The sequence below is a fragment of the Lithobates pipiens genome, unplaced genomic scaffold, assembly GCF_037356315.1.
Source record: "Lithobates pipiens isolate NorthernLeopardFrog02 unplaced genomic scaffold, aLitPip1_a1.2 Scaffold_18, whole genome shotgun sequence".
NCBI classification, from domain to species: domain Eukaryota; kingdom Metazoa; phylum Chordata; class Amphibia; order Anura; family Ranidae; genus Lithobates; species Lithobates pipiens.
In genome coordinates this window covers 612863632-612883700 of record NW_027507758.1, presented here as the reverse complement: position 1 = coordinate 612883700, position 20069 = coordinate 612863632, and the positions used below count along the sequence as shown (strand labels likewise).

Below are 20069 nucleotides of genomic sequence, written 5' to 3'. Positions count from 1 at the left end.
TCATCACAAACGATGCTGCGCTCCAGCTTGTGTTCCAGCCTTCGTTCTCAACCACCCACCATCTTACCAGCATCCTTCCGGCCAGGACAGCTTCGTGAGTGGTGCGAAACGGCTCTCAGTGCAGTTCCCTTTCACCGGATTACTATATAGATCACTTATGTCCTCAATGTGAGTTTTATTACTTTGCTTTATTATTAAATGTTTAACAGTCTACGCTCAGAAGCACCTGTATCTTTTTTTTTTCATAAAGTGATAGTATGGGGTGCATACTAGCACATTTATGATATTGCCTTGCAGGAAAACAACTATTTTTTCTTTTTTGTCAAGAGTTTACTTACACTTTAACGTTATAGTGACCCGAGTTCTTTAAATTCTGATCCATTGTTGGTAATTGTATTACAAGTCATTAATAAAGAAAAACGAAATTGTTATATCGGGAATGAAGAATTCTTTATTTAAAGACAATTCCTGTGTGGGGTGATGTCCTGGTGATCGCCAGTTGATGCTGATCCCATCCTTCCACAAATGTCTTCAATGGCTTCTTAATCTATGTTTAGATAGACAATAATGAATAATAATAATAACATTAAAAATAATAATAGTAAGTGGCTGTGAGGGGGGCATTAGAGTGTAAGCTCTTCCTGTGCAGAGACTGATGTGACTGGCTCAGAGTTCTCTGTACAGCACTGTGGTATATGTTAGAGCAGACTTTCTCAAGCTTTTGCACACAGAGGAACCCTTGAAAAAAAAACTTTCGGTCTCAGGGAATCCCTGTTAAAAATGGCTATATCTACCCTGTTTCCCCGAATATAAGACCTAGTGTGATTGTCGGTGATGGCTGCAATATAAGCCCTACCCCCCAAATAAGCCCTTCCCTGAAAATAAGACCTACAAGGACTTTAACTAGGGCTAATTTGCGGGGTAGGGCTTATATTGCAGCTATTACCGACAATCACGCTAGGTCTTATTTTTGGGGAAACAGGGTAGATATAGCCATTTTTAACAGGGATTCCCTGAGACCGAAAGTTTTTTTTTCAAGGGTTCCTCTGTGTACAAAAGCTTGAGAAAGTCTGCTCTAACATATATAACTCATGATACATTGGGGTAATGGTCAGTGGAAGAGTGTGCCTTACATCTAGGGTCTTGGGGAAGAATGTCCCCCCTACAGATAGCTAAAAAGATCATTGGTGTCACTGGGAACTTATCTGAGAGGGAAAAAAACCTGTGTTAGAGCTATATAAATGTATGTAGCGCCGGTACTCCTGATGAGTAAACGCTGTAAATTTAGTTTTTTCCAAGACTGTAGTTGATTTTTGGGGTTAATTGTGCGAAATTGTACTTTGGCATCAGTTTGGCTGGGCTGTACTAAGGTTCTGCCTGGCCATAGGTGGGGTTCGCACCTGTGAGAGGCATTAGAACGCAGTCTGGTTTCACGCATTGGGTACCAATCTCTCTCTCTCGGAGACCATCAGTGGGCGCGTTTGTCTCGCTGTGTATTCCGGGAGAGGGTACTTAAGGTGCCGAAGTCACGTAGTTCTGGGTTCCGGCTTAGAAGTTGTTGCTGACTCCGTGGTCCTGGTCCTCCTCACCAGCCCCCAGAGGCCCTCATTGCCTGGGGTGTGGATCCAACCATTTCCGAGCCTCGGGACTGGCTAGTCCGAGGCACAGTAACTGGAAGGAGGGTTCTAAAGTGTTCCGGTCAGGGCCGTTTTTAAGGCAGGGCAAAAGGGGCAGCTGCCCTGGGCCCTGTCATTGTTGTGGGGCCCAAAGCAGCTGCCTCATACTTGTCAACTATCCTGGTTTAAATTCTCTCATCCCTTGAGGTTTTGGTCCTGTGCTGTGTCCCAATATCTGAGTGTGAAGTGCTGCTACTAATGCTCTGCCCTATTGTTGTGTACAGATAACTCACCCGCTGACTCTGTGTTTACATGTAAATTATCGGCATTCATATGTACATAGCGGTGGCATTCATATGTAAATAGCGGTGGCCGGTGGACTTGATATGTATATCATGCCCCCTGAGGTCATATCCACAGTAATCTCTAGCAACCAATCAACAAGCAGAAATCATGTGCTGTAACCTCTAGTAACTAATCAGTGAGCCGTAATGTGTGCTTTAAGCTCTAGCAACCAGTCAGTGAGCGGTAATGATACACTGTAACCTCAGAAAACTGATTTTGAGTCTAGCTGATATTTATTGTATGTCTCACAGCAGGTGGAGAGCAAAACTGCATGGGGGGGCCCCAAGAAAAGTTTTGCCCAGGGTCCAATCAGTATTAAAGATGGCCCTGGTTCCGGTGCCCTCTCGGGTTTTGGAGAGGCCCAGCAACTCTACATGCAACCAGGGGAGGACACTTCAGTAAGAGTGCCACGCACGAGGCTGGCTGCTGAGCTGTGATGGACACTAATTGAATCCATATTTCTTACGGTATCGCCGGACCGGCTGCAAGATACTGGTACAGTAAGAAAAGTTCCTACCTCTATCTTTCCGTTTGCAACTAAGTTCCTGTGAGAATCTAAAGTTTTACAACCAAGTCTGTGGCAGAGACTTTGCTAAGCTAGAATCACTTGTTGGCTGCTAGATCCACAAACAAGAATTTATCCAACAGTTGAAGAATCCAGTTGCGAGTGGCTATTCCCTGGATTGTCCAAGGAGAGACATTTCTTGAATGTCAGCAGTTTCAAAGTACCTGAGCTATACTTCATCCTCATACCTTCTTTTCACAACTGAGAGACTGAGTTTTGTTCAAACGTTTTATGCAAATAAAAACCCTAAAAAGGAATTTACGTGTCGGTCTCTACAGTTACTCGGCCATCAACCTCGGGAACCCCTAGACAAGAACGACGAGTTACGAGCTGGAGAAGGTAATCGGTAAGCCCAGAAAAAACAGCCGCTCCCTCGGGGGTCAGTGCTACATGTATAACAATAGTGTGTCGCTGTGCGGGGGAACGTAGAGTGCAAGCTCCTCTGGTGCAGAGACGTAGTAACTAGCTCAGTGTTATTTGTTTACTTCCTCACCTTGTGTTCCTGCTTCCATAGGCTCCCGGGGACTCTCATCACATGTCCAAGGTAAATTTGGAAATAGATGGGTCCACGTTGGGTATTTTTTAGCTGCACCTGTAGAGAGGACAGAGGGGACAGATGGTGATGTTCTACACATCATACATGGAAGGTATTCATCTTAGTGAATTATGTAGCACAACAATAATACGGCATTGAAGGACTTTTCCCCATTCACTGCTGGTGGAGTGATGATGGGAAGAGGTCCAATCAAGAACACTGAAGCCCCGTACACGCGATCGGGTTGTCCGATGGGAAATGTTGGATGTGAGCTTGTTGGCGGAAAGCCAGACCGTGTGTACGCTCCATCGGACAATTGTTGTCGGACTTTCTGCCAACAAATGTTGGCTAGCATGTTCTCAAATTTTCCGCCAACAAATGTTTGTTGTGGGACTTTCCGATTGCGAGCACACAAGTCCGTCAGACAAAAGTCCAAAGTACAAACACGCATGCTCGGAATCAATGCTCACCAAACACAACATTAGCGGAAGGTGCCCAAAGGATGGTGCACGACTATTGATCTTCCCTTTTATCGGCTTGCCGTACATATTGTAAGTCACTACTTTCGTAATTGTTGGCCAACATTTGTGTGACCGTGTGTATGAAAGAGAAGTCGGAGCCAACAACCTTCGAACAAAATTCCACAGTTTTTGTTGTTGGAAAGTCTGATCGTGTGTACGGGGCTTAAGTGTTATTGGTCCATCTACTGCAGTCGTAATAACATGTGAATTATTAATGAACTTGAGTAGGTGGATGGTAACATTGGAACTCTACTGTTACAGAACTATCTGAGCTGTTGTACCTGATACAGAACATATCTTTCTCCCACATCGATCACAACACTTCTGCTCTGGATCGCAGTCCTGATTACTCTCACAGCAATCTAATGTAACTTGTCCTTCCAAGAGGAATTCAATCAAGACTGGGCATTGTGTAAGTTTGGCTGTAAAAGAAGACAGAGATGGACAGTCAGTGACTCTTTACACCAGACATGCCAAACTCAAATACAAGAATGGGCCTCAAAGGCGGTCACGTCTTCATCCATGGGCAGCACTTTGATGAATGTACATGGTAAAAGAGTATTGTTAAATAGAAACTTTCACTTACTGAAATTCAGCACCTGTGCACACCTTTTCAGTTTTGTAAATATTTTATTATATCTTTGCATAGTGGAGGAGTACAAGGTCTCTAACATCTACCGGCTCTGTGATGTCGTTATGGAGGAGTGGAAGAGGACACCAGTGGCAACCTGTGAAGCTCTGGTGACCTCCATACCCAAGAGGGTTAAGGCAGTGCTGGAAAATAATGGCGGCCACACAAAATATTGACACTTTGGGCCCAATTTGGACATTTTCACTTAGGGGTGTACTCACTTTTGTTGCCAGCGGTTTAGACATTAATGGCTGTGTGTTGAGTTATTTTGAGGGGACGGCAAATTTACACTGTTATACAAGCTGTACACTCACTACTTTACATTGTAGACAAGTGTCATTTCTTCAGTGTTGTCACATGAAAAGATAGAAAAAAATATTTACAAAAATGTGATGGGTGTACTCACTTTTGTGAGATACTGTATATACTGTATATTGTTTAGCAGAGAGCCTAGAGAATAAAATGGGGCCGTTGCTATTTTTTTATGTCACACAGTTTTTGCGCAGCAGATTTTCAAATGCAATTTTTTTAAAAACAAAATACACTTTAACCACTTCCCGACAGCGCTATAGCCAAATGACGGTGTCTATTGATGTCCACTCAGAACTGTGCCCCCCGTGCGCCCACTGCAGTGCGCTCTATGATCGATGTGTCCTTTGGATGCATCACATACTAGCACATTATGTGAAACATACCTTAAAACAAAGCCCTCCAGCGGCATGCTGTTACCGCTGACAGGGCTTTCATCTTCACCTGGTCTTCCTTCTGGGTTGGTGGGCTCTGGTCTTTTGATTGGGTAGGCTGCGATGATATCACTCCCATGCATGCACACGGGAGCCACTGTTCATGGCACAGGGCTCTGAAGGAAAGGATCAGGTGACATCACCAGAGTTTCACAAGTAAATATCTCGGTGTCTAGCGGTGTTAAAATAATCAATGGGAGTTTACTCCCACTATAACTTTAAAGTAAGGTTAGGTGGTCAGCAAGTAGTAAAGTCAATTTAAAAAACACTTATGTTATACTTACCTGCTTTGTGCAGTGGTTTTGCACAGAGCAGCCCCAATCCCCTTCTTCTCGGGTCCCCCACCAGAGCTCCTGGCCCTGCCCTCCTGCTGAGTGCCCCCAGAGCAAGCAGCTTGCAATGGGGGCACCCTAGCAGGCTCGCTTTCAAGCTGTGGCTTTACGTGTCCATTCACACACAGAGCTGTGGCTTGATCCCGCCCCATATCTCTCCTCATTGGCTCACTGTGATTGTGTCAGGTCTGGGCTTAGCCCTTCCTTCTCTGAGCTGGCCGCTCAGCTGTCAGCTAATTGCCAGCTCCCATCTCTCTCCACAGTTACCCTGCTGTTGATGATATCCTGCTCGTCAGTCCTGCCTACTTAAGCCGTCCAGTCCAGAGGATCTCTGCCTTCGCCTTGGTCAACATCACAGAAATGATCTCCTGTGATTCTGTTCAATACTTGCTTTGCTGACATCCCTTCTGGCTCCAGATCCTGCTTGCTGGGCTCAGCCCTTCCTTCTCTGAGCTGGCCGCTCAGCTGTCAGCTAATTGCCAGCTCCCATCTCTCTCCACAGTTACTCTGCTGTTGATGATATCCTGCTCATCAGTCCTGCCTACTTAAGCCGTCCAGTCCAGAGGATCTCTGCCCTCGCCTTGGTCAACATCACAGAAATGATCTCCTGTGATTCTGTTCAATACTTGCTTTGCTGACATCCCTTCTGGCTCCAGATCCTGCTTGCTGGGCTCAGCCCTTCCTTCTCTGAGCTGGCCGCTCAGCTGTCAGCTAATTGCCAGCTCCCATCTCTCTCCACAGTTACTCTGCTGTTGATGATATCCTGCTCGTCAGTCCTGCCTACTTAAGCCATCCAGTCCAGAGGATCTCCGCCTTCGCCTTGGTCAACATCACAGAAATGATCTCCTGTGATTCTGTTCAATACTTGCTTTGCTGACATCCCTTCTGGCTCCAGATCCTCTTTGCTGTTCCAATACATTGATCCCTGACTTCTGGCTTGGCTGACTATCCATTCCGGTTACTGCACTTTGGCTATGTTTTGACTACGTTTGTTCTTTTCTACTTTTATTATTAAACAAGTGTAATTTAACTGTACTTCTGTCTCCGCCTGATTTCATGGTTTCTGACAGATTGATAGCAATGAGGAAGGAGAGTCCCTGGAGAGCTGAGGCTCTCATGCACATTGCATGATCTCTGGGTCTCAGGTAAGTATTAGGGAGGACTGGAGGGATCTGCTGCACAGAGAAGGTTTTTTATCTTTATGCATAGAATGCATAAAGGCAAAAAAACTCCATTCTTTACAAACACTTTAAGTAATGAGTTAAAGTATGTTATGTAGAGAGATCACAGCAGACTAGAATTGCAGGCCTGAACTTGAGCCTGTGACCTCTGCTGTCTCTGGCAATGACTCTTCTCGCTGTGCTACCTGAGATGCTGGACAGCATCCTACCTGATTCATTGGCCTTGTGCCTTGATTTCTGAACTTCCTGATTTAAGCCATGTCTCTGTAATTCCCGCTGCCTTGAACTACCTCTATTTCTACTTGGAATCGACCTTGGCTTGTGACTTTCCACTACGAAACTATTTTCCTGCACCGATCTTGGTTTGTGCCCCCCCCCGACTATGAAACTCTTCTCCTGCATCGACGTTGGTTTGTGATTTCTCATCATGGAGAGGTTCAAATCGTGTACGTGATTTATCCCAAAGAGAAACCCGGTGGATTTTTCTATTAAAGAGTCTTTTTCCTAGAGGTTTGAACATTGAGCTGGACCTCAATTGTTTTATTAATAATTTAGAATTTTACCAATTTGCTCCGAGAATTTTTTTTTTTTATGTTTTTAGAATGGTAGGTATTGAATATAAGATATAGATTTATATATATATCTATATTTTTTTTAACCACTTCAGCCCCGTAAGATTTTACCACCTTCCTGACCAGAGCACTTTTTTGCGATTCGGCACTGCGTCACTTTAACTGATAATTGCGCGGTCGTGCGAAGTTACACCAAAACAAAATTGATGTCCTTTTTTTCCCCCATAAATAGAGCTTCTTTTGGTGGTATTTGATCACCTCTGCTTTTTTTATTTTTTGCGCTATAAACAAAAAAATAACAATTTTGAAAAAAAAGCAATATTTTTTAATTTTTGCTATAATAAATATCCTCCAAAAATATATCAAAACATTTTTTTTTCCTCAGTTTAGGTCGATATGTATTTTACATATTTTTAGTAAAAAAAAATCAATGAAAAAAATCACAATAATATATATTGATTGGTTTGTGCAAAAGCTATAGCGTCTACAAAATAGGGGATAGATTTATGGCATTTTTATTGTTCTTTTTTTTTTTATATTAGTAATGGCAGCGATCTGCAATTTTTGTCATGACTGTGGCATTATGTTGGACACTTTTGACACTATTTTGAGACCATTGTTATTTATACAGCGATCAGTGCTATAAAAATGAACTGATTATTGTGTAAATTATGTTGGCAAGGAAGGGGTTAAACACAAGGGAGCGATCAAGGGGCTAAGTGTGTCCTAGGGAGTGATTCTAACTGTGGGGGGGGGTGGGCTACCACTGACATGACAGCGATCACTGCTTCCAATGACAGGGAGCAGTAGATCCCTAGAATGTCACTAGGCAGAACAGGGAAATGCCTTGTTTACATAAGCATCTCCCTGCTCTGCGGCTCTGTAACACGATCACAGGGCACTGGCACACACCGAGTCCGCAGGGCCCGCTGGCATGGTCACGCTGTACATGGCCCACTATCCCCACCAATTAAAGGGGACGTACAGGTACACCCATTTTCCCACCGCTGCCATTGTGCCAACATATATCAGTGTGTAGCTGTCGGCAAGTAGTTAATATATAATATAAATGTATTAGGTTTATATAATTGACTGGTAATAGGGCTCTGAGAAACATTTAATTGATATATGCCATACAATCTAGCCGATTTTGACATTTGATGGTGTTACATGCAATATTTGTTTAATACTGGGAATGTCGATTACAATGCAGTGTGGAAGATTATCCGTCCTGCTATGGGCACCTGTAAAGTTGCTTGATAGGGGATATCGATAAGAATTATATCAATAACATGCTGACCAGAATTAATGTGATGTCCCTCAATATGAATGTGAACAACGTTAAAGCTGGCTTATTGTGGCTGCGGAGACACATTGTGCAGTAAAAACACTTTCGCCAGTAATGGACGTAAGGACTATAAAAGGGAGGGGTTTCCGTGCCGTACAGCCAATTCCATGAATAAGTTGTGATGACGAAACGCGTCAGTTGTGGCTGTACAGCAACCAGCTGTGACATCTGACGTCAAACTGGAAGTGACGATCTGAGTCTGATGAGTCAGTGTGGGTGAGATACAGTTTGAACACCGTGGGTCTGCTATGACCACAATATACCATCAAAAAAATTTAGACAATTTTATAGACTTTATTTCTTGTCACTTTTGTCACTGGTGATACAGTGACTTTCACTTGTCACTGGGTGTTATTTTATTTTATTTTATAGTATTGATTGCTATGATTTACAATACCTCGATATCAGCACCACTATTGACTTTTACATTTAGGTAGAGGGTAACTACAGTTTTCAGTTTGATTTATTTAAAGTGGCATCTTTAACAAAATCTCAAATTTTTCCTGTCGGCGCAGTGGTGGACTTCAAGCGTGGGTGTGTTAAACTTGCAGACCATCAGTTATATACACTTTAGTAAGGACAGAGAACAAAGATTGGGAAACTACAGATTCCTGACAGTGTACCGCAGTGCCTCACACACTTCCAAATAAATGGGGTATCGATACTCCTTTCTAAACAAATTCCATGGAAAAAATGACAGGTTATCATGGACAATGAAGGTCACCTTCTGTGCCCTTGTACACACGGTCGGAGAATCTGTCGGAATGTGTCCTATCGGACTGTGTTGTCGGATAATCCGACTATGTGTGGTATGCATCGGACTGTTTCCGTCGGAATATCCGTCGGACCAAATTTTCAACTATTTTCCGACAAACTGGTCCGATAGGACATACTCCGATCATGTGTAGAGAATTCAGATCGGACAAAGTGCCACGCATGCTCAGATCAAATTCCTACATCAAAGCTATTGGCTACTAGCCTGAACGTAGTCCCATCGTAACAAAATTACGTCATCACGTTCTGAAAGATCGGATTTTTCAACAACTTTGTCCGACCGTGTGTATGCAACAGTTTCGGACAAGATCCGTCGGACAAAATCCGACGGATTTGGTAGTCGAAATGTCCGACCGTGTGTACAAGGGCTTATAGTTAAGGGATTCCTGTTTGAGCAAAACGTGACGCTAGTTAGCTTGTATTATACCAAACAAAGATCAAGTCACCTCTCTAGAGGCTTGTCTGAACCTGGACCAACATAATGAAAGTTTATGGTTAAGGGAGCGACATATCAATATGGCACTAGATCCCTTACTATAAGGGTGCCTCCCACTTTCCCTACTCAAAACTACGATATCAAAATTAAAGTGTAGCGCTAAAAAAAATGTTGTATAATAAAAGCAAAGAAATAAGTCTTTGGCAATGTGTTAAAGGGACAACAGCAGTGACCATTAATCTAAAGGTGAATGTCCACAATGTTCACCAGTTTACAATCCAAATAACCTCCAATCAAAGGGCTAATAGGCACAGATAAGAGAATGGGTGCTCTTACCGTAACAGGTGGACCCATACACCTTAGAGCAATGTATCATATAGGCTTGAGAGGCTAAAAAGCCAATAGTGGTCAGTGCTCGACTAGATAGTAGTACACAGGCTGGGGCTCGGATCCACATCCACGTCAGTAGGAGTCCACACTTCCAGGAAGATGGCTCCAGAATGGATGGACAACTAGAATTGATCCCTCAGATGTTGATCCAGGGGTATCCGTCAAATGCCAAACATAAAGGGGAAAAAATATATGGAGGGGCTCCACATAGCATAGATCAACCAATGAAGGTTTATTGAGATTTAAATACCATACAGAAAAAAAGGTAAAGCATAAAAAATCACGTGATATTAAAAAGCAATATGGGAACCAGAAATCCTCACCTGCACTACTCGAAACCATGTAAGGCCAAAAACCCTTCCAGGACCTGCAATTAGTGGACAGTTGGAGAACACTCCATGCTCATGATAGGGACTATACCTTCTAGTCTGCTAATCATAAGACTTATACCAGACCCAGTTATATATTAATTTATCAGCGTGTATTACTATATCTCCTCTCAGCATCCATTTGCTCTTTCTCTCTTTCAGACCATGCGCTTACCCATTGCATCTTAGAATGCAGGAAAGCCATGCCTGGTGAGTGACACTGGAAGATAAATGAAGCAGTCCTGAAGGATCCAGCTTAAAAAAAAACAATAGCCCTGGAGTTTGACTCTTTTTTTTGCCACCAACGAGACATCGATGCTACACTGTTCTGCCTCTGCGAAGCACACAAGTATGCAATCGGGGGTACTCTGATCTCACTAGGGACCATAGGAAACGACTCTTGACTTCTCAGGTAGAAGTCCTGCTCAAGTATATCAGAGCAAGCATTACAGATGGGTATGCTTATAGTCAAAGCAAAAGCCATACTCACTCAATGTAGGAAGGTGTTCTATGTAAATAAGCTGAGCAGGATGCTTGCTAATGCCCTTAGGAGTGCCAGAACGTGAAACCACATCTCACACAATAAGACATGGGTAAAACATCTTAGTCAACACATCACAGGCAATCTCCTGGACTTTCAGGGACTATTATGCCGACCTGTAGCAGTTGCAGGGTCAAGCCTCCCCCTCAGCCCAGCGTAATATACAGGAGGTGGCTCCAGGTCTGTCGGTGAAAAGAAGGCAGAGAGGGACAGTCACATATCATACATGGAAGGTATTCATCTCTAGTATCTGGCTATAGTGAATTGGATAACACAACCATAATATAACGTTGAATGACTCTTCCCCATTCACTGTTGGTTAAGTGATGGTGGGAGAGGTCCTTTAGAGAATAGTGAGTGTAATTTATCCATGTACCTTAAAATAAAGCACAAGTTATGATAACATGTCCAATATTAATGAACCTGAACAGGTGAATAGCAACATTGGTCATCTAGTGCTACAGACCTTCAGAAAAACGATTTTTTCTATGCAAAAGCTTTTTTATCAAGGGGCTATCTGAGGTGTTGTACCTAGAGTCTCTGGTTCAAAACACTTCCTTCCGCATACATCACAGCACCTCTTTTCTTCGAGACAGTCCTGATCTGTGTCACATGCATCTTCTATATCATCGCTAGTGCAGGTTAGCTTCCAGTTTGGGCACTGTACAGGCGTGTCTGTGGAAAGAAGACAGAGAGGGACAGCCATCAACTCTCTACACCAGATATGTCAAACTTAAATACAACAATGGTCCTCAAAGGCGGTCACACCTTCTTCTATAGGCGGTGAAGGTGTGGGCAATGAGGTTCTTAATGAGTCACAGAGGAACTGGCCATAGGCCCATATTTGACACTCTTTTTGCCATACAAATTATACATAGAAAACCTACTGCTTGACTACTCCAGTGCTATGGTGGGCACTGCTTACAGTGCCTTGCAAAAATATTCACCCCCTCTTGGCTTTTTACCTATTTTGTTACATTACAGCTTTTAGTTCAATGTTTTGTAATCTGAATTATATGTGATGGATCAGAACACTATAGTGTCAGGGCTGGCTCAGCCCTTCTTTCTCTAGGCTGGCTGCTCAGCTGCCGGCTAATTGCCAGCTCTCATCTCTCTCCACAGTTAACAAGCAGTTCCTAATCCTGCTCATCTTACCTGCCTATTTAAAGCTGTCCAGCTCACTTCACCTCTGCCTTTTGTCTTGGTCACATCACAAGAAACCATTTCCTGCGTTCCTGTTTAAAGACTGGCTTGCTGACATCCCTTCTGGCTCCTTATCCTGCTTGCTGTTCCTCTACTTGGATCCCTGACTTCTGGCCTGGCTGATTACCCGATCTGGTTATTGAACTCTGGCCTGGCTGACTACTCGATCCGGTTACTGGACTCTGGCTATACTTTGACTATGCTTACTCTAATTACCTTTTTATTTTTTTATTAATAAACAAGTGTGATTTAAATTGTACTTCTGTCTCGGTCTGGTTCATGGTTTCTGACAAATAGTCTAAGATGGTGAAGTAAAATTAGAAAAATAGATACATAAAAAATGATAATTGGCATGTGCGTATGTTTTCACCCCCTTTGTTATGAAGCCCATAAAAAGGTCTGGTGAAACCAATTACCTTCAGAAGTCACATAATTTGTGAAATGATGTCCACCTGTGTGCAATCTAAGTGTCACATGATCTGTCATTACATATACACACCTTTTTGAAAGGCTCCAGAGGCTGCAACACCTAAGCAAGAGGCACCACTAACCAAACACTGCCATAAAGACCATGGAACTCTCCAAACAAGTGAGGGACAATGTTGTTGAGAAATACAAGTCAGGGTTAGGTTATATAAAAATATCCAAATCTTTGATCATCCCTAGGAGCACCATCAAATCTATCATAAACAAATGGAAAGAACATGGCACAACAGCAAACCTGCCAAGAGATGGCCACACACCAAAAGCATGGACTGGGCAAGGAGAGCATTAATCAGAGAGGCAGCACAGAGACCTAAGGTAACCCTGGAGGAGCTGCAGAGTTCCACAGCAGAGACTGGAGTATCTGTACATAGGACCACAATAAGCCGTACGCTCCATAGAGTTGTGGTTTATGGCAGAGTGACCAGAAGAAAGCCAATCCTTTCAGAAAAAAAACAAAGTGGCACGTTCTGAGTTTGCGAAAAGGCATGTAGGAGACTTCCAAAATGTATGGAGGAAGGTGCATTGATCTGATGAGACTAAAATTTTAATTTTTGGCCATCAAAGAAAACGCTATGTCTGGCGCAAACCCAACACATCACATCACCCAAAGAACACCATCCCCACAGTGAAACATGGTGGTGGTAGCACCATGCTGTGGGGATGTTTTTCAGCAGTCAGGACTGGGAAACTGGTCAGAGTTGAGGGAAAGATGGATGGTGCTAAATACAGAGATGTTCTTGAGCAAAACATGTACCACTGTGTCTGTGATTTGAGGCCTAGGACGAAGGTTCACCTTCCAGCAGGACAATGACCCCAAACATACTGCTAAAGCAACACTTGAGTGGTTTAAGGAGAAACATGTAAATGTGTTGGAATAGCCTAGTCAAAGCGCAGACCTCAATCCAATTGAAAATCTGTGGTCAGACTTAAAGATTGCTGTTCATAAGTGCAAACCATCCAACTTGCAAAAATCCCACTAGTAAGATGTGGCAAGCTCATAGAGACGTATGAGTGACTTGGAGCTGTGATAGCTGCAAAAGGTGGCTCTACAAAGTATTGACTTTAGGGGGGTGAATAGTTATGCACATTGACTTTTTCTGTTATTCTGTCCTACTTGTTGTTTGCTTCACAATAAAAAAAAATACAAAAAAAATCTTCAAAGTTGTGGGCATGGTGTGGGCATTAAATTATGCAAAACAATCCATGGTAATTCCAGGTTGTGAGGCAACAAAACACGAAAAATGCCAAGGGGATGAATACTTTTGCAAGGCACTGTAAGTGGTTATAAGAACACATGCTGTTAAACTTAGCAAATTCAGCTGATTGGTTGTTTATCTTTAAAGAGAAACTGTTATGTAATTTTTTTTTTTAACCTTGTTAGTTTTAAAGTAATTATATATGTTATAGTAATATATAACTATAATCGGAAAAGGATGTGCAGAATGCAACCTTCAATCACGTTTCAGGAAACCTTGGTTCTTTTCCACATCCCAGAAACAGAAAGACTATATACAAAATAATACAATAATCAGAAGCCCTATTAGCCCATTCAGAATATTAAGTTCTTCTGTTCTCAAAATGTAAGCAAGGGTACAGGCAGTCCACGCATCCAGCAAATATATACTGTATGTTGAATCTATATATACATCGAAATGAATTCCATGCTTGTGCATACATCCGCATACACTATACTCAAGGCAAAAGGTCTCCAAACTTTCTAAAGAAAGGCCAGTTTACTGTTCTCCAGGCTTTACGGGGACCAGACTGTGGCTGGTGGGAGTAGAAAATGCCTTGCTATCAATGGGAGTAAGCAATACCCCTGTGACGGATCTTGGATACCTCTGCTGGGCACCTCCGCCAGACCTGTGTCTCCTGTCCTCCAAACGCACCGCAGGCTGCAGACTCCCTATAACCACACCTTAACTCCTCAATCATGAGACAAGCCACACAGGTGTTGAGGATTAAACATCACCTTGGCAAGAATAATATCGCAGAACCCTGCTCATGCCCTGATATGCCTCTCTGCCAGGTCCCTGGCTCTAGGTGTGATTTGCAGCATGTCAAGTCTCCATTAAAGATGGTGGCAAGGGGAGAAGAGTGGCAATGGGAGAACTTTGACAAGACTCCATAATCTAGCAAGTATGTTTTTGTTTTGTTTTTCTTTTCATTTTGGGACAGGGCCAAGTGTTAGAGAATATTTTTTAGGGGTTTAGGTAGGGTGAAGTTCCTCTTTAAACACTTAATATTGAAATGTAAGAACCATCCATCCCTGAGAGTTACACAGCCTTGCCACACACAGTGAGGTTGACTTTTCTATTCTGCAAAGAGGAAATAAATGAGTCTCACATAAACAACATCACAAATGGCAAAACTAATTAATTCCATAAAACAAGTTCACAATGTGACCTCTCCTCTGTCATCCATCTACTCCAATGTGTTTCACCCAAGAAAAGGGCTTAATTATGGAGACATATCTCCATGATTAAGGCTTTTCTTTGGGTGACATATCAGACATGTCTCTATAATAAAACCTTTTCCTTGGGTGACATATCAGACACGTCTCCATGATTATACTTTTTCATGGGCAACATATCGGACATGTTTCCGTAATTAATGTTATAAATATTAACAAAAACGTGCTAATGGAGTAGAAAAAGTGGAAAAAATAGACAAAATAAATAAATAAATAGAAAAAATAGGTTGCAGCCCCCCAGCCAAAAAATCCCCACAAGGGGTTTTCGCAAGTAGTTAGTGATCTGTAAAAATGGGGTATCTGGCGCTACCTGATATTGAAAAAAATAATAATAATAAAGTGATAAACCCCGGTGTTTCCAACAATCCAGGTGATGGTGTCACATCAATTTAGTAAATTTAACCTTTCTATACCAATTATAAATATTTAGGTTACCGTATCCCTACAATATAAAGATATTAGATTGTGTAAAAAAAGGCTATAGATGCCCACATAAAGTGCAAAAATTAAGTGCAAAATAATAATATAATATAATATAATACTCTATAATAGCTCTGTGTGAACTATTGGAGGTGATACATATGGCCTTACCCTAGGAATTACCACAATTATTATTCATATCTCCGCTCTACATTTACAATGCTGGACTGACTCTATTATTAAGGGTTAACTAAACCCCTGTACACACGGTCGGACATTCAGCCAACCAAATCCGTCGGATTTTGCCCATCGGATCTTGTCCGAAACTGTTGCATACACACGGTCAGACTACGTTGTCAAAAAATCCGATCATTCAGAACGTGATGACGTAATTTCATTACGATGGGACTAGTAGCCAATAGCTTTGATGTAGGAATTTGATCTGAGCATGCGTGGCACTTGGTCTGATCAAAATTCTCTACACATGATCGGAGTATGTCCGATCAAACCAGTTGGTCGGAAAATATTTCCAACATGTTGGAAAATTGGGTCCGACGGAGATTCGGATGGAATCAGTCCGATGCATACCACACACGGTCCAATAAGACGCATTCCGACGGATTCTCCGACCGTGTGTACAAGGCTTTAGAGCGGATGGACCCTGTTGAATAACCTAGGACTGGTCCTTATTCTCTGGGTCAAGAGCCATTTGTGTTGTTTTAAAAAAAAAAAAAAAATTTGTTTTTTATATTTTTTATATATATTTATATATATTTTTTATGGGACCTTTTTGGGTTTCTGAGTATGGAAATTTTTCTGCTGCCCTACGGATCCTAAAATAAGTGGGAGCATTGGATAGTTTTACATATACATATAATTTTGTTTTTATATGTATGGATTTTGTTATACATATTTTTGTGGAAATAAATGCTTTCTCTGCTAAAGTAACTAATTAGTGCTCCCATTTAATTACGTATATACTACACTACGGAGGCTATTTTTTTCCTATGAGGAATAAACTGAATTTTTTTGGATACGAAGAACTGGGCCTGAGAGTTGGAACTGCATAAGGCTGATTTAAAGGCACAGTACCCCTGCAGGGGTGTATTCTTCTGGTGAGTGGGGAACCTTGTGGGGGAGTACGCAAGTCACTTGAAGGATATACAACAAGCACTAAAGTCACCTTATGTATATATTCTTTGCTGGATTTGCACAACAGAGAATTTTTTTTTTCAATTGTGGACACTAAAGACTTTTTTTCTTTCTTCTTTTCTCTTTTTTCATTTTTTCGTGAATTTATTTTGCTGGAATTTTGATTTATATATACACTCAAGTTCTGAGATATACATCCCTTGATACACTTTCTTCTGTCTATGGTATATAGTAATCTTGGTATATATCCCACGCACATATCTCTATACAGGGTTTGTTTTTTCCCTTTTTTATCTTGCGTTTTTGCACTATTATATACATGAAATTTGGAGTATATGTTTACAGATTTCACAGTTATATTATATTTGATTTATTATTTGTCACATATCTGCACCTATAACTTGATGAATTCAATGTATGGAGTTTATTAGTGTTTGGGAAACTTAACACCTAACAGTACTTATGTGATTTTAATTATAGAGTATTATATTATTTTTTTGCACGTAATATTTCCGTGATTAAACCCTTTCCTTGAGAGAGATGTGTTGGAGAGGGTAAATAACAGTTGGGAAGTCATACTGTGAACTTGTCTTATCAAAATAAACAGTTTTCGCATTTGTTATGCCATGGTGTGTGGTCTGTTTATTCCTCTTGAAAATGGAACAGGTTCCCCCACAATCGGGGTTTTTAGGCAGCAAAAACACTAATAGTATGACAGAGTATCGTAAAAAAAGTATTTTAATATATTAATTACCATGAAGAAACAACAATTTTTTTTACTGCCTATCTCTACACGAGGAAGGATTTAGGAACTTTTCCACTCTCGGACGATTGGGTGACTTTATTTTTGAGTCAGTGACTGCGTCCACTACCTATCCCGGGCTAGGTCCCTGTTCACAGTCCCCCCTTTTCGTATAGGGGAACCCTCTTATTAATATCATCTATTCAGGTGCGACCTGCCATACTGTCGGGACTACCAATGTCCGCACCCACTCCCCATGTCTATGGAGGATGAGATATGCGTGTGACCTCTCGCAAGCCACGACGTTCGACCCCTATTCTCTTTCCTTTTGGCACTTGGCGACACTTTTGGATCTGGTGACATTCTTGATAAGTGAAAGGAAATTGAGGCATTCATCCGGAGGGTATACTCCACTGAAAGTACTTCATTTTATCTAGTTGGACATGCGCTATTGGACCTTTTTCTCTGAAGAAGACCCCTTGAGTGGGTTGAAACGCGTTAGGACTATATCTCCACTGTTGTTATATTGTACAGTGTTAGTAATAGTTGTGTCTGTTTTTGTACATCCATCATTATTATTGTACTTCGTGTATAGCTCTTATGTTATATTATTTTTTTTGTTTGGAGCTTTTCAATTGTTCAGGTGGAGCTCATGTTTTTATCTTTGTGCCATGTTGTTGTTTCTTCATGGTAATTAATATATTAAAATACTTTTTTACGATACTCTGTCATACTATTAGTGTTTTTGCTGCCTAAAAACCCCGCTTGTGGGGGAACTTGTTCCATTTTCGATATCTATTTGGGGTGAGCAGCACCCTCCAAGCCCCTTTGGGGCAGTGTGTTCTTTTTTAGTGTTGTTTATTCCTCTTGACCCTAGCCTGTGGAGGGGGTACGTGCTTTCAGGTGGGCACCTAAAAGCAACCAAGGATCAAGATGAATAGAGGTCCATTGATTACGGATTATTTTCTGCAGTTATACAATGTAGCCTGGTCACCTTCCCAGCTCTGACCTATTATTAGATGATGAAGCAGCAACAGAATCTGATTTCCTCTATCTAATCTCTCTACCTGTCTAAAGTTTCTTTGCCAGCTAAAGAGCATCCAGCACTCCTGAGTGCACAGGGGATTACAAAAGGCTAATACCAATCCCGTTTCATGTACTTATACTACCCGCTAATGAACACAGATCTGCAAACATTTATTTAGAGATTAGCTTTAAAGTGTAAGACAATGGGGTTGATTTATTAAAGGCAAATAGACTGTGAAGTGCAGTTGCTCCGGAGCTTAGTGAATGAGGTAAAGCTTCACTTTGCAAAGAATACCTAATCATGTGCAGGGAAAGTAAGAAAAAATAAAACACAGCATTTTTGCTTGCACATGATTGGGTGATGGAACTCAGCAGAGCTTCTGCTCATTTTCTAAGCTCTGGAGCAGCTTCACTTACACAGTCTATTTGCCTTTAGTAAATCAACCCCAATGGGTGTTCTAGATCAGTGATGGCGAACCTTGGCACCCCAGATGTTTTGGAACTACATTTCCCATGATGCCCATGCACTCTGAAGTGTGGCTGAGCATCATGGGAAATGTAGTTCCATAACATCTGGGGTGCCAAGGTTCGCCATCACTGTTCTAGGTAAACATAATAAGTTTGCTAGGGTAATATTTTAGATGAAACCAGTCTTAAATCACCCTATAAGATATATTTCTAACAATTAGATACACATTTGTAAATAGAGGGAAGGATGAACACAAGAAGAGAAGGATGTCATAGAGCCACTTACCTTCAGTCACTGCTGGGAGCAGGACTGTCCCCAGAAGGAGGAAGATAGATGCCACCTTCATGTCTGCTGGGAATATTCTTCTGGTTATCAGCTGTGCAGCTGGATTTTATAACCAGATCTCAGAGATAATTAGGACCGGCCAGGAACCAAAATCATTTTTTACTTTTTATTATAGTTCTCACTTTCGCAATAGACGAGTAACTCTTCAGAACAATGTGTGATTATTTAAATGCATATTAGTTTATTGGTCTCGGAAAATTGGCAAACAAGTCAATAAAGATTTGCCAAGTCCACCTAACTCATTATGACAAGGAATTTCTGGTTCACACTGAAGATTCCTTTGTTCAGCTTTTGTTCCATAAACAAGTCATGATTGTTTAAAGACTGAAGGCTTGAGGGTGAATCTTCTGGTTGTCAGAACTTACGTTAAGGAACCAATTCATCAAAATTATACTTTTAGGGGCCAACTTATTTAAAATGATATGGAAATTTCCATAAGTCGTGATTGTCCATGCTTTTTTTCCTAACAAAAAAAGAATAAAGCCTTTGTTTTTTTAAATGGCATATCTTACTGTGTTATTGTAGGCCACCATCCAAAACCTCCTGCTTTATCTGGAAGAATGGCCACCAAAGTTCATAAAAATAATCAGAGCTTCACAAAGCTGTGAAATGGAGCCTGCTTACCAGTTCCTTCATTATTCAGATAAATCTTAATTAGGGAAAAAAAATAATATCACAAAATTTCCAAGAGATTGTGGAAACACAAATAGTTACCCCAAAACGAAGATATCTTCTAAGTATAAGGAGACACAAATGGGTATATCTGGTATTTCATTTGGAAAAGTGGAAGGGGATTAAAACCACTGGTTACAGTTTGTGTAATGTGCAGTTTCCTATTGCGGAGCGGGCCAAGAT

The 20069-nt window shown here is 41.5% G+C and overlaps 1 protein-coding gene across 1 annotated transcript; it reads right to left on the bottom strand.

The window, feature by feature from the left end:
* Positions 1-365: 365 nt before the first annotated feature.
* On the bottom strand, positions 366-19314 carry LOC143990351 (uncharacterized). Its single transcript, XM_077490385.1, has 5 exons — positions 19155-19314; positions 11430-11573; positions 3864-4004; positions 3020-3118; positions 366-547 (listed from the first exon to the last, which is right to left on the bottom strand). Exons 1-5 carry the CDS (start codon positions 19213-19215, stop codon positions 543-545), a joined length of 450 nt encoding a protein of 149 aa, XP_077346511.1. The 5' UTR covers positions 19216-19314; the 3' UTR covers positions 366-542.
* Positions 19315-20069: the final 755 nt, after the last annotated feature.

What these genes read in the sequence shown, in the direction of transcription:
- LOC143990351 (XM_077490385.1), bottom strand. Translation starts at nt 19,215, where the DNA reads ATGAAGGTGGCATCTATCTTCCTCCTTCTGGGGACAGTCCTGCTCCCA. An exon ending in GCTCCCAGCAGTGACTGAAG is followed by an intron (nt 11,574 to 19,154) that starts GTAAGTGGCTCT and finishes TTCTTTCCACAG; the next exon opens with ACACGCCTGTACAGTGCCCA. An exon ending in TTTTGAACCAGAGACTCTAG is followed by an intron (nt 4,005 to 11,429) that starts GTACAACACCTC and finishes CTTCTTTTACAG; the next exon opens with CCAAACTTACACAATGCCCA.